The sequence below is a fragment of the Vigna radiata genome, chromosome 6 (assembly GCF_000741045.1).
Source record: "Vigna radiata var. radiata cultivar VC1973A chromosome 6, Vradiata_ver6, whole genome shotgun sequence".
NCBI lineage: Eukaryota > Viridiplantae > Streptophyta > Magnoliopsida > Fabales > Fabaceae > Vigna > Vigna radiata.
In genome coordinates, this window is record NC_028356.1 from 2,938,546 (window position 1) to 2,954,147 (window position 15,602).

The 15,602-nt window shown below is 28.8% G+C and overlaps 1 protein-coding gene across 3 annotated transcripts; it reads right to left on the reverse strand.

Annotated features, from left to right (window-relative positions):
• Positions 1–9,275: 9,275 nt before the first annotated feature.
• Positions 9,276–13,910, reverse strand: LOC106763107 (hydroxymethylglutaryl-CoA lyase, mitochondrial). Of its 3 annotated transcripts, none has more exons than XM_014647288.2 (9): positions 13,725–13,910; positions 12,391–12,581; positions 12,053–12,254; positions 11,683–11,862; positions 11,350–11,430; positions 11,116–11,279; positions 10,735–10,871; positions 10,416–10,531; positions 9,276–9,787 (listed from the first exon to the last, which is right to left on the reverse strand). In XM_014647288.2, exons 2-9 carry the CDS (start codon positions 12,555–12,557, stop codon positions 9,533–9,535), a joined length of 1,302 nt encoding a protein of 433 aa, XP_014502774.1. In that variant the 5' UTR covers positions 12,558–12,581; positions 13,725–13,910; the 3' UTR covers positions 9,276–9,532. The 3 variants fall into 3 exon arrangements, with proteins under 3 accessions (XP_014502774.1, XP_014502772.1, XP_014502775.1); XM_014647286.2 differs by lacking the exon at positions 13,725–13,910 and adding an exon at positions 13,609–13,686; XM_014647289.2 differs by lacking the exon at positions 13,725–13,910 and adding an exon at positions 13,003–13,592.
• Between the last annotated feature and the right edge of the window lie 1,692 nt (positions 13,911–15,602).

The window sequence follows — 15,602 nt, forward strand, 5'->3', positions numbered from 1 at the left end:
TATAATGATTAATTATTATAATGATTAATTATTTTTTGTTTTTAAAATTGATTGTTATTTAAAGAATATTTTTGATGTTTTTAGATTTATATATATAATATATGTGTGTGTTAATGTTAATATATTAAATAATAAAATTATCTTAAACTCTAGGTTGGTATGAAAACTTCATAAATTTCGAAAGAGTTTCCAAATGTGTTAAATTATATATGTTTAGAATTAATCTTAACAGATTTTATATATATATATATATATATATATATATATATATATATATATATTTATTAATATAATAATATTAAAATAAATAAAAATTTATTAGTTATTGGGTATTTTAAAATTTGAAATTTCATTATAATTTAATTTTTAAAAGATGTCTAAAAGAATTTAAAGAGAAAAATATTTTTAATTTTTTCACATAATTTCCAATATATATATATATATATATATATATATATATATATATATATATATATATATATATATATTCTCTAATTTTAATTCGGTCCTTTTAATTAAAAATTTATATTAAAAATATCATTTTAATATAACATAATAGTTTAAAGGTGACACTAATATATAATAATGTTTTTTATATTTTTTTCTCTCTATATATTATTAATCATAGTAGCATATGTAATAACGTAAAAAGATAGACTATTAGTGTTGACATATGTTTTAAAATAATAAAATTAAATGTTTTAAATTTAAAATAATTTAATAAAATAAATAAAATTTTTTAAACTTGTTTTATTGCTTAAAACACAAATTATTTTTGTAAAAATTTTTCTTTTTTTACGATAAAAAATTTCTAAAGGTTAATAAGAGAGTAATCTCCATTTTTATCTGATCAATTTTTAGTATAAAACAAATAAGTTTCGACTCCTTTTTCTTTTTAGTTCTTAATTTAAAATCATGTAAAGTGATTCTTGATTCATGCGTCTTATTGTTTATTTTCCTACTTCTTTGGTAATTTGAAGACCAATTATAGGCATTCCATTTTCAATTCGGTATTTTATAGGCATTTTTAAAGTTCCTTGAGCTCTAAGCAAGGGTTTGGAGTTTATAGAGTTTTATTGATATTTTGTGAATACTAGTTTAATTAAAAAAGGTATAATTGATTATTTCAGAAGTGGTTTCTGTTGAAATGTGTTTTGGATGTTGTTGTTGTCATGAATGGTAGGTTGTAATGTTGTTTTAAAGTTTGAAATTGATAGAAGGGTTTATGAAACATTGAGTTGTAAAAAATGTAGGTTTTGGGGTTAAAAATGAGGTTTTGGTAAGTGACTTTGTGAGATAAGGGTTGGAAGGGAAAATCAGAAGTTTTAGGTTGAGGTTGTTTATTAGGTTATATGTGACTTGTATAGAAGATTGAAATAAGAAAAATCTGATGTGGAAGTGGTAATTGCTTAATAAGTTGAGTTTCTTAGCACATTTTGGTACGTTCTAGGGGTTTAGATAGTGGAAATTGAAAGTTGAGATGTTGTGAGGAGACTGAAGTCTTGAGGTGTGTGTTTGGGTCTATTATGACTTGTTCATGCAGTTTGTTACAAAATTTGGTTAAGAAATTGGTATAAATGAGGTTGGGAAGTCTAGTATGGTTAATTTGGTTTGGAGTGGTCAATTTGAACTATAAGTCTGTTTTTAGATGTTTCTCAGTGTTTAAGAGGTTGTAAGAACCATTCAAGTATGGGTAGAGGGTAACTAAAGTCAAAATAGAAGTGTTTTAGAATCTGTTGTCGTGTTGGGCGCCAACTAAGCGCCCCTTGGGAGCCCTTTTTGCGAGAAGAACTCGTTCAAGCGCCCCAGAGTGCCCCCAAGCGCCCCATTCCAGCAAGTTTGATGCCTAAGCTCCCCTTTTTTAGGTCCTGAGCGTCCATGAGCCAAATTTTTAGGTTTTTCAGTTTTAGGGTGTTTTGTGTTTTTTGATGCATTGTTTTGGATTCTTTGACATATGTGTAATGGTTTATTATGATTTCTATGGTGATATATGTAGAAATATGTTTAATTGTATATGGAAATGAAAATTATGGAAATTGAGTTCCAAGGAGGAACCCTTTATTGAATGTTTCAAATATTGTTAGCATGAATGCAAGAAGCTAATCTTGATGGTTATCTTAACACTTTAGTGGTCATTTATTCTCAAGTAGAGAAGATTGACACATGTAGTAAGAGTAACAAGATGTCTTAGTTCAGATGCTTCCAGTATGACCTAAGATGCGGTACATACTAACCTTTTGAGTGTGATAGGATGAAACCCATTGGCAATGACGTTGCAAAATAGTAGAGGCCATCACAAATGCACAATCTGCCATAGCTCGACATTCATACTAAATTTGGATAGTCCAGTCTAGGTCATTGCATGTTAAGATGTTTGGTTTGATTCATGTTATATATATGATTCGTGTATGCAATGTATTAAGTGTCATATGAATTGTTTTGTACCTAGCTTGTCCTTTTGTTATATTATGTTGTTATCTTTTCATGTTCCTGTTTTGGCTATGATCATCCGATGGGTGTGAGCAGGGGTGATGATGTGACTATGGAATAGACTCTAGATGGAGGGACGATAGATACTTAATTATCTTTTAAACTAATTCTTTGTATATAGTTTTGTTTAAGTTGGTCCGTATATAAAATTTCTTTTATAGGACCGTAAATAACTTTATATTTCTACTTATTGACTGATTATTTTATTAAAAACTGTGATAACTCTTTTATAATATTTATACTATATTTTAAGATGTTACAATACATTTTGCTAATTTCTTCATGGATATCCCTATTCAACTCCCGTCTATGAAATTAAAACTTTTTTTTTTTTAATTCAAGAACATATAAAAGCTCTTTTTGTTATTTGTTGTAATGAATTAATAAAAATAACTACACACTACAAGATTAACATTGAAGGATATATATTTGAATTTTATCTAATTTTAAATCAAATTTTTAATTAAAATATAATATTGAAAATGTTTTTAATTTTGTTTTAATTATTCTGTGAAATATCATTTAATATTTATTTTCTTAGACTAAATAAAATTTTCTTAGAGATAGTGTGATTTATCTTAATTTATTTATGTTTAAGTATATTCAAACTAAACATAAAAAAATGTATAGTTCAGTTTGGATTGATTTGAAGAAAAAAACTAAACTAAAAAAATTTTCGTGACATTTTTTTTAATTTTAAATTCCATTTGTGTTATAAATATATTTCTTAGAACTTTCTAAAACATGATGTAAAACTTATTTTGTAAATTATCCTAATATATTAATAAAAATAAAAAATGATTTTTATAGTTACCATAAAAATAGATTAATTATATATAATTTTAATGTCGCTTAATGTTTTTTTTTTTTTTAATTTCAGTCTCTATAAAATGTACTTGTCAGTTATTATCAACAAAAATGATAAATTTTTATATTTGGGAGACGATGATACAAATAATTAATATCCATTCTTAAACTTTAATTCAATAAAGGAAAACTTTGATACGACAGAAATAAATTGGAAGACATTTCCACCTTCACTATTTGTTTTCTCTTGTTTCAATTACAATTATAAATCTCTGTAAAATTCTGTAGCTTCACAAAATTAACAAGACTTGCTTCAGAAGATTATTAATCTTAATAAATTCAATAGTACATTTGATTTGAACTTTCTTATTAATCATACATTAAAGTAATTAATTAGACAGACATTTATAATTTTAATATTTTTTAATAGATTAATAAAAAAGTGCCAATGTGATTATTTTCTAACACTTAACGTAAGCAATTAAGCAATTAATGCAACCCAGATATCCATGATGCAAACATTGCATCTCCTATTTTTTTCATTTTCATTTTCATTAATGCAACTAAGAGTAAAAAAAATAATACAAGAACTTACACATATTTTCATTTTCAGTTAACTAGGAATTGTCTTTTGTGATAATTTATTTAACTTTTTTTTACCATAATTGCTTAAAATTTACTATTAAAATGACCAGTTAACAGCACAAAAAATGAAAAATCCTTCCCATTTTCTGTACACAGAAATTAAACTTCAGTCCAAAAGAATTATGGAATTAAAAACCAATTAGCCAAATTAAACATAAGATTCTTACACATTGTTATTGTCAGTACACCAGAAGAAACTGGTGTATGAAAAATAAGTGACAGACTCTCTCAAGAAAAGAAATGGCAGAAAGAACAAGAAAACAAGTAAGAAAAGAAAGAGAGAAAAAATTATATATGTATATATACAAATTACAGAGAGAAGACCCTTTAGAGCTAAAAATCTGCACTTATCTGTTATGCAGAGGATTAGGACCAGTGTAGATTATCCTTTTCTCATCAGCAAGAACAGCTTCACCATTATTCTGTCTGGAACCTCCTTTATCATTAAGGTAGCTGAGATTTGACAAAGGTTCATTTGTAAGGCTTTGAGATTCTGCATACCCTTCAGCAGCAGAGGAAGAGAGTATGGACAAGAACAGAATCAACAGTAGGAATGAGAAACAAGGTGGTAGATTGATCAACCTCATGCTCTCACTTAGGTGCAGATGGTGCATGAGAAGCTTATAATTGGCTCAAAACCCGGTAAAGTAAGAAACAAAATCAGCTTCTTTTGGATGAGATTGAAAAAGGGTGTCACTAGAAACACTCAGAAAGAAAAAATAAAGGTTAGAAGAAGAAGGGAAGGGAAGTAAAGTTACAGTTTTGAAGGAGGGTGGCCCTTTTTGCTGTATGGTGTGAAGAACCTTGAAGTGTGAGCTCTGAAAATGAGGATTGTCAATGAGAGGTGTGAGTCAATGAATGTGCATAGCATAGCATAGGGGTTGGTGCCTAAATGCAAATAAATAAATAAATATGTTGCAGAGTGTGTTTTGATGCTTTTTACTTGGGAAACAACTATGGACCAGAGAGAGAGAGAGAGAGAGTTTTTGCTATTTTTGTTGGAGCTTAGGTGATGTTCTTCTGATCACTTATTATGGCTCATGTATCCATATTTTTTCACTGCATGAATGTGTGTGAGAGAGAGCTTTGAACTTGAATAATATCATTGCATATCTATCTAAGTCAGTTTATCAAATAAATCATCACTATATTGTTTTTCTTTTATCTTCTGTGATGTGATCACAATTATGCAGAAACTCATCATGTATATAATAGGTTAAAAAGAGAAGAAATTCAACAATGATCTTATAAAAAAAGGTTTAGTGTTATTTGACTATTCATTTATCAGGTAATTTTGTTCATATTTTTTACTTCATATATATGCAATACTAAGTTGCTTTCATTTTAATTAATTGTCTCTGATGTACCTTTTGGCTCCATATAGTAGTAATCTATCAGGTGTAAATTTCAATAAGTGTGGTGGAATCCACTAACCAACCAAAAGTACTGGAGAAATAAGATTTTAAGCATTAAACAAAGAACAATTAGCTGTGATCATAATGCCATATCAGACTGCAAACAACAAAATTCCAAAAGATGCTGCAGCATATTAGAAGCATGATCAAATGCTACACTAGATCTTAGGTTCTGAGATAATCTTTTGCAAAGAACACTAATTAAGTTAATTTTGGCTCATTCTAGCACATGTAAGTCACAAGAACATATATACTTATAATTATTTTGAGATTGAACAGTAGAAGGATATAATTTGGTCAAAGTGGTGGGGGGTTTGACAAATATAAGCCATGAAAGTGTTAATAACTAGCACATGAATCTTTTTCTTACAAAGAATGATGTTGTCTTTACTAACTTTACAAAAGTGGAAACTTTCATGGCTTTTGGTTGTGGCCATTTTTATATTTGTTTGACTCTCTTGGTGAATGGCACCCTTGGCTTTAAGACAAGAAAAACTTACACAAATTTGCTGAAAAATCTACTTTTCTAGATTACAAGCTTTTGGCTTTTCATTTTAGTTGAATGTGATGCCATGGTTTTTATAACACTTAGTATATATATTTCACTAGGATCTAAACATGAATTTCTGTAATCTCTATTGGAAAATGGGAATTGATGAACATGGCAGAGACATGTCATTCTTTCCCATGCCCTTAGAATGAAACACAAACGTATCTAGAAATTTTCACATGCTCTTATAAAAAATAATAACTCAATTTAACTCTCATGAAAATATGAGTTTTTTGAATTAAAGATATATTATTTTTCTCCAATTTCAAGGTAAGTCACCATAAAATAATACCCTTTTATTAAAGGAACTCTTGAAAATACTCCTATCATTTAGAACTTAGTATATGCCATTATGATTCTATTTTATTCTTAACATCGTAGGATATATAGTAGTGGAAATATCCAAGTTATCCATACAATTTTCTACATTTAATTAACTAATAATGGGTAAAATATTATCAAGGATTTTTTGAAAAGTAACACTATAAGTTATAAATAAATTTTCCTTAAAATTATGAATAAAATATCTAATGGCATATGACACTAAAAAAATAAAATAAAGTAAATGTTACTGTATATTTTTTAGTCAAAATAAAAAAATATTATTTCAACTTTAAATTCGTTTAAATAAAGTTTAATTATTGTTTATTTTGGAATTTGAAATTTTTTTATCTTTAAAATAAGATTTTTAATGATAAAATTCGCTAGAAGAAAAAATCAATTACTTATCATCAAACGTAGATAATAGTTAAAATTTATAGGTAATTATGATTTATCGTAAATAAATGTTATTTACAAATATATTACCAATAGATTTATATTGCAAAACTTTCGATGTGAAGAATATCTAAAGTCTAAAAGAATAATCCTTTGAATACAATAATTGATCTTAATAATTTCATCTCATAGGAAACGAATATAATAAAACTTAATCTTAAATACAAGAACAAGAACATATGGTGCACAAATTCAAACAAGTAGAATGGTATTAAATGACTGCTATTTTGGAATGGAATTGCCTCTAACAACACGAAAGGTCCCATGCATTGCAGGAGCCATGACCGACGAAGAAATCATGACATTTATTCTAAGTAGAAGCATTTGAGATTCCAATTATGGTAAAGGGAAGCCATGGCTTTGACTGGTAAAAAAGGGTACCAAAAGAAAAGTAAAAAAGAAACCTTCATTATTTCATTTTGCTTCTCCACCAATTTATTTCCTTGCCTTAATCATACCCTCATGTACTCAACAAATTGCATGTTTTTTTTTTAATCTTTTGACAGAAGAAAAAATAAAGAAGTAGAAGAAGAAAATATTGTTGGGTCTATCATCGGAAAGACACAATACCAATTCGATCTGAACCTGATTATATAAGAGATTGACACTACTGTTTATCCAAAATCTCAAGACAATAGGTCTTTCATTTTTATATAGTACTATACTTTTTCATTTCTATCCAATCTGAAATTTAGACTCACACTTAGATTTTCAATAAATGTGTCTGCTGTGATTGAAGACTTAACAGGATGAGAAGATGATGATTTTGCTAAGTTGAACTTTGAGAGTGCTGGTGTCCCTCATCATCATGAGTTAGCTTTGTCTTTGATAATGTCATAATTAGGTTTTGTGAGTGTTATACAGATAATTTGAATTTGCATGGTAAATTTTGCAGAGTTGAAGGAGCAAGAACTACATGATGGCATGGGCATGAAGTTTTTGTATTATTACTATTTTAGGATTGACATGATACGTAGGAGGATGAAATCATCCTATGAGTGTTGTCAGATTCGTGTTGTCACGAGCTACCAAGAACATCATCACACAATGACACAAACTACAGTTTCGTATTTCAAAAAGACCAACACTGTCAAAGATTAAAATTTCTTTATCAGCATGCTCATAAAAGGGGTAACTATGTTTTTCTTGCTTTTCTAAAGTTTATACGGAAAGAACCCTAGTTTCAATTTCCCTAAATAATTAACAACTTTGTTGTAGAAATTTAAAAATAATAATACATTTGATCCTTTTAGCTTCACATATTTTAATCTACCCTTTAATCTTTTTATGGAAGTTGTTAATAATTAAAAAATAGTTTTATATCGTAGTTTAAATTAAATTTAAATATATTTGTGCAATCTTAATGGCTAGTTTTATTGTAATAAAAATATAATAACTCATTTGTTTTTTTAGTTTCTTAAAACTAAATCATTTTTATTCAATATTGATGTATAGTTTAATTACTTAAAAATGCAAACATATTTTCAACCATTACAATACTACAATTTATTATTGTGCATAATTGGTTGGTAATGTCATGTTCATTTGGTTTGAAATTAATCAAATCCAATTAAATAAATATGAGTTTAATTATTATTGGTTAAAATTCCACCCATCTAAATTAACTTATTTTTAATTTGAGTGATGTGTTTAATACAAATGATCCTATTTGTTGACTAGAGATGTTAAGAAGGGTCAACCCGTAAGTCATTCTATACAAGTTTGAGTGAATTAGAAAAATTTTAGTTTTTTTTTTTGAATATGGGTTAAATTAGATTCATCAAAGTTAATTCATATGTTAAATGGATTTCAGTCAGATTAAAAAATAATAATTATTTATTAGTTTTTTTTATTATATTTTTACAATTTTTTTATTATAATTATTTATTATTTCAAATTATGTAGATTAACCATTTAATATATTTGAAAGTAAAAGATGTTCAATAATAATTGTAATGTTTAATTTATTTGTTTTTTAAGTTATATAAGTTGACATTTTAATTTTTAATTATTATATTTATAATAAGTAATGTTTGACAAAATAAGTGAATAATTTGATTTTGCTACTATTAAATAATGTTATAAAATAACAAATCGAGTCAATGTATTTAATTCTAATGCGATAAATATGAAAAATAAATTAAAAAAATCTTGAGTGGATTAACTTACAAATTCATTAACCTGTGTGATAGGTCTGGTTATAAAATTTTGATTCACCAAAAAATTGAACAAAATTTAATTGACTTATTTTTAACTTTCACACTCATTCTATATTTATTTTATGGATCGATTGTAATATACTTTTAATGTGTCTTAAATTGACAAATTTATTATGATTTGATTTATTGAGAATTATATTTTTTTAATTAGATAAATACTTGAAAAATACAATTTTTAACAAAAACATAAGAAATTTTTTCAATATCTTACTCCAACTAAATCCAACTCACCCAAAATGTATGAAAAATATAATTAAAATGTGTGTTGAATAATGAATTTGATGAAATTCTACACAACCCAATAGTAAACACCTGTACATCCTACACGAATAAATAGTAATACGAATTCTTCAATATATTTATTACAATCTGATAGCTTATTATCTGTGAATTAGAATTGTTAAAATTTCATACATAATAAAATTACTCATTTGTGAGACTACTTTTGAATTAAACTTTCAATTATTTACTGTAAAGATTAACCATACTCAATACATCCAAAGTGATTCCAGAGTGAATATGTTATTCCTCTGGTAGTAGCATGCAGAAGAAGAAAGGAACATCATATATGTATGCAGTGATGAAGTGATAATGTAATATTCCTTTGAAGGTAAATTTAAGAAGATGAATCATGATGGTATGTTGGAGGCATTAGTTGTAACTCGGTTCAAGGCAATGGCAGTTTTTGAAGTTGAAGGCCTTTCCAAATAGCTGCTGATAAAGTCACCAGCTAACAGAAGTTTTCCAATATCAACATTGGTTTTCACACCAATTCCATTCAACATGTACACAACATCTTCAGTCGCAACATTTCCAGAAGCTCCTTTAGCATATGGACATCCACCAAGCCCACCAACGGATGAATCCACTATGCTAATTCCCATCTGTTCACACACAAATTATTATTCCTTTTCTTAACATCTTTGAAGGTATCGCGTGTCAAAATTTAAGTCTGTCACATGTCAAAATTAGAGTCATCTTCTATCTTTGAACCTGTGTGATTTTGACACACGATACTTTTCAAGTAGAAGATGATCCAGATTTTGATTTATGACAGACTTAAATTTTGACTCATGATATCTTCAAACCTGATTAATATCAATTTAATAGAATTCACGTCGAGTCTTTTTTACAAAAATAAAGACTTCATTGAATCTTTTTCAAAAAAATAAGGACTAAATTGAATAAACAAAAATCTAAAAATCAAACCGAGTAAATGACTTAAATATAGAAATCAAATTACTAATTAAATTCATCTATGGCATGTCTGCATGCTATCGTTGCAAGTGAAGAAAAATATACAGTTAAACCATAACCAAAAAATGTTACATATGTAATGAGGTTGTGGTCCATGCTACATTGGACTAACACTAGTTTGTCATAACTGTCATACATTTACACCAGTATTCCTTTTTCTTATTCTTTCTCAAACAATCATAATGAAACAACTAATAAACTCAACAAGTTTTACACAGTGAAAGGTCAAACCAAGAAATTTAGTTGAGGACTTACTTGGAGGGACACAAGTATATTTGGAAGGGATTGGCCATAAGTGTCATGGAAGTGGACAGCTAGTTTCTCTATTGGAACAACAGCCATCACAGCCAAAAGCATAGGAACTACACTTCCTGAACACAACACAATACAAGTACAAAGATAATATACCAGAAACCAATAACATTCTCAGTAAAAGACAGAAAAAAGACACTTGGTTTTACATTCATCAACCTTATCAAGTTTATACGCAGGATGTCTACAATAATAGAGAATCTTGTCTATCAAGCATAGATTGCTTAAACTTCCAAAGTTCAGAACTCATCTAAGTTGTTACCTGGTGTGCCAACTCCAATTGTGTCACCAAGGGAGATTTCAAAGCAACCCATATCATGAAGTTCTTTAGCAACATATGCCACTTTTGAGGGAGGGATTGGTCCTTCTACAGGGCATCCAACAACACATGATACATACCTATCACATTTCAATGTAAAGAAACTGTTTGTCATGTGGAATAAGAGAATTGAGAAATAATGTTGTGTCAGAAAAATCTACAATATCAACTGATATGATATGACACTTTCATGCATCCAACTACTGGAATTTGACCTTGGCCTTGCCACCTTTTGAGAGGTTTTACCCATTACCGATATTGAAGCAGACAGTGATAGCATATGATGTAATCTTAGAATGATGAAGAAGAAAATTAAAGGCATACCCTCGAACAGGAATTGAGAGTTGTTTAGCAGCACGAATAACAGCTCGGTAACGAGCAAGACTTTCTTCAATACTACAATTAATGTTGGATTTTGAAAATGATTCAGAAGCTGATGCAAAAACAGCAACTTCTCTGGCACCAGCAGCTACTGCAGCTTCAAAACCCTACAAATGTAACATGTCACAGATCTGAATATAAATCGTACGGTTTATGGTTTTATCAAGATATTTGTACCTTTAAATTAGGGGTCAGAACTGGCATTCTGATGCTCCCTAAGTTATTTACTGCTTGCATTACATCCTTTGCATCAGCCAACTATAAGATAAAGAAACACAATGATTTAAAATCAGATGGAATGGAATAAGTCATTCAGATTTCTATAATTGAACTAGTTTTTTCTACAATTGAATGACTTTTATCCAACAGAAGCCATCCAAAAGCCTCCACATGATCCATGTGATTCAGAACTAATTTCAGATACAAGCACTTTGGTACAAATTTACTCAACCCAGCACTCTTTAAAATCATCAATATCTATTTACCACAAATAAGGTAAAGCAGTTGTACCTGTGGGACCCATTTGGGAGACACAAAACTTGTAACCTCAATAACAGATAACCCTGTAGAAGCTAGTCTATGAATCAATTCAATCTTTACATCTGTAGGCACAATGTTCTTCTCATTTTGTAATCCATCCCTTGGACCAACTTCTACTATCTTAACAAACTTTGGTATACAGTTCAGAAACTGCATAAAGCCATTATCCAATTAAAAATTGAACATAAGCTAATTACCAGAAAAATAAATGTAATAAAACAAACTGACAACAGAATGTTTAGAATATATATTACATAATTGGAAACACAAAGAGGCAGAAGTTAGTAGCTGAAAACTTGAACAAAGAACACTAAAAATAATGCAGCAGCCACTGAATTACCTTATATGCCAAACCTTGCAAATCTTTGGTATGGCATTTTGGACTGCTTTGGCTATCAGAGAATGAATCATCAGTCATCCCAAATTTCATTGATTTCCTCCCTTTGGTCACAGCCTTCTGAGTGAAGGAGTTATCTTGGGATAAGTCTCTTGTTTGTCTTTTCCATGGGAATGTCTCTGCTGTATATTCTTCATCATCTTCACTACATAAAAATGCAAGGTATTGTGATATAGTAGGCAGGTAAAAATCAAAGACTATACAATGAAAAGTGATAAAGGTTGAATTATAGAGCAACGAAATGTATCAGTCTCTAACATGAGTTGCAATATATGACTCACTTGCAGCTGTTAGATGTGCTGCAAATTCGTCCTTCAATCCAGCAGTTTCCCATGCCCAAGTTATCTACCCTGGGACGGCAAGCTCCATGTGAGAACCTCTGAATCCTATCAATGGTGTTCATACTTGGCAATTTGTCAAGACCAAGTGGTTCCTCCAAACTTGACATGGTGAAGAGATAGGTTAAAGGGAGCTAGCAAAAGATATGAGAAAGTAAGTACTTTGTTTGAAGAACCTATTCAAACCAAACTTAGCTATCTCTATCTCCAGGTAGAAAGCAGAGACATATTTTCATCTACATATCATGCTTCTATTTATCTTCACAGAAAGAGAGTCAGTAGCAAGTAATAATGTTCCGGATTGAAATTGTGCTTCACAATCAGTTAAAATTGCAAGATAAACCCTTTAAAAAATCCATTTACTACAGATGATGCCATGTCATAGAAAAAACAGTTAAAAAAGAATCACAGTTAGTTGCAATTGATTTTGAAGTAATATGGTTCATGTTTAGATGTTTTAATTCTAAAAGTATGTCAGTAGTAAAACTCAATAACTATTTCAGCTCCAAAAATAAATTTTAGAGGCAAAATCAATTTCTTGAGAGGAAACTTAACATGTAAATCCAAACATTAGCCAGCATATCAACGTGGATCATCTAACGAGAATCCAAACATATGGGGACAATGGTTGTCTGAGCATGTGGAAAATGAGGGAAATGAAATGGAGTTAGACAGAAGAAATGTTCAAATCTTTTATCCTCATTGTAGTGGGCAAAAATCACTTCCAACTTGCTTTGGTGCAATAATGAGGGCCAGGATTTGTGGTTGTAATGTAAAGGAGTTTCTTCCTCCACTTACAACCTTTCCGCATTTTGCAAAGCACGTGTGAAGTGATTTTCATTCCTCATTTTCCACCAATTCAAATTAGGATAGCCATAGTCACAAAAATGGTGATCAATAATAATCAGCCACAAGGTTATAAATATTTGTTTGTTCTGTGCTTAGTGTCCCAACATCAAATCGAAAACCTTAAGTATAAATGAGAAAATGCATCCCTTATAAGATCATGAAGATAAACTATGCTTCTGGGAATTTTAATTGCTGCTGAATCACAAAAAAGGAAAAAACTTGAGCAAGAACTCAGTAGAAGCTTGAAACCCAATTCCACAAAAAGTAAATAAATAACTAAACTTTGAAAAAAGGAATTCAGTGGAAAAGAACCATGTTCAATGAATAGTCCAAAATAAGACAAAGTTATGTTTTTTGTTGTAATTTGAGAGTTTGTTTGGCAAGTTGATATGAAAGGCAAGAAAATAGAAAATGGGAAGCAGACGGACCTGAAAAAGTGTAGAGAGGAAAGGCAAGAAATTGGGGAGAATGGAAAGAGGGAAGAAGAATGAAGGGTGGTAGATGAAGAAGAAGAGTAGGAAGAAAGGGAAATATGACTATGACTTTTTGTTTGATTATTTGAATTGAATGAAGACAGAGAAAGAGGAACAAGTTTTCAGTTGGTAGTTAGGTCACTCTAGTTAGGTTAGGTCACTAAGATTTTAAAATAAACAAAACTGTCTTTGCTACTAAGAATTGCTTTGAAAACACTTATTTCATAGTTCACAATCTTCCTTCTGTTCAATACAATTCTTATCAATGAGACAAAAGTTTATGCACACTTCAAACTTAAAAGTGGAACTACTTTGCTAAACTACCACAAATTCTTTATACCAAAGTTTTTTTTTCTCTCGAATAATATATTTTGACAATTCTTTTTTAACAACTTTTTGACAATAAGATACGTGTCATCATTTGATTGGTCTGTTTGAATTTATATTTAAAAAAATATTTGAACCGGATCAATCATAAATTGTCACGTATACGTTATCAAAAAGTTGTCAAAAAAGAGTTGTTAAAGAAACTTTTTACTTCTCTATCTGAAAATGCATTTTTAGAGAAATTTATCTAAACATACTTTTATTATATTTTCACTACCATATGCATAGATTGAGTGAACAAATCATGTCACCCTCTTTAAAAAAAATCCTTGTTCATTGATAAATGATTTTAGATAAATTGATTTTTTATATTGTTGTAGTAATGTCCATGAATTTAAATGTATTATTAATATTTAAAATTTAGTGTAATAATTATATTAAAAGTAATAATTAATTCAATAAATAAAACATACAAAAAGTAGTGCGCTTAGTCGTTTTCATTTCAATATCCTACAATAATCATTACTATCATATTACTTAATTATATTGTAATTACAATTAGTAAATTCAAATATGCTCTAAAAAGTAACTTATAATCTCATTTAATAATGTAAAATTATTAAATAAAATATTATAAAATTAGATAACGCATAATAAATAATTAAGAAATATATAAAATATTAATACAGTTTTCCATCTTAATAATTGTAATAACATAATATATCTACATATTAATTATAAACTATAATAGTTAAACAATCCATTACATCACTCAAAAAGAAGAAACTCTTACATAAAATAACTAAATAAACAATCCATTACATCATTATCTTTTACCAAAAACATATAATCATATCGAAAAGTAATCATAATAAAAGAATAACAAAACACAAAAGAAAAAACAAGATAAGCTAATGTATAAAAAACACATCATAAGATGGTTAAATCATATTAAATATCAACTAAACAATGATAAAACACAATAACTCATATAAACAAACAAAAATATTGACATCAGACTCAATTATCCAAATACATTCTTGACATAGGGTTTTACTATAGGCATGTACCTGTAGTAGTATTTATGTTTTGTAGAGTCAAAAGCATAGGGTTATAATTACCTTATTACTCATAAGATCAATCCCATTTATGCCTATGACCTAAAGTCCAGTGGTTAGGACTTTCTACCATTCTTTTCCTCCCATCATTCCTCTCTATATGAGTTGAATAGTTGGTAGAATATCAATATACCTCCTTTCTGAACTTCCATATGTCAATGCATTCATTACACATCGCCACTACACATAATTTCTCCTTGAAATTCTCTCAACAACAATACCACACATGTTCATAACAAAAATCCTCATTTTCACATACATAGTTATCATACTCACAAGCATGCTTAAAGATTATACAAAATCAATACCAAACAACCAAGAAAAAAAAAATTAACATGTAGACTGACACTCAAAGGTGTTGCCCAACAACGAACAAATTCAATTGAAT

Bases quoted from the DNA above. Each gene is read 5' to 3' on its own strand.
- LOC106763107 (XM_014647286.2), bottom strand. The intron at 11,280-11,349 runs GTACAAATATCT...TTACATTTGTAG, and splicing joins TTCTGACCCCTAATTTAAAG to GGTTTTGAAGCTGCAGTAGC. The intron at 10,532-10,734 runs GTAACAACTTAG...TGTTGTGTTCAG, and splicing joins AATTGGAGTTGGCACACCAG to GAAGTGTAGTTCCTATGCTT.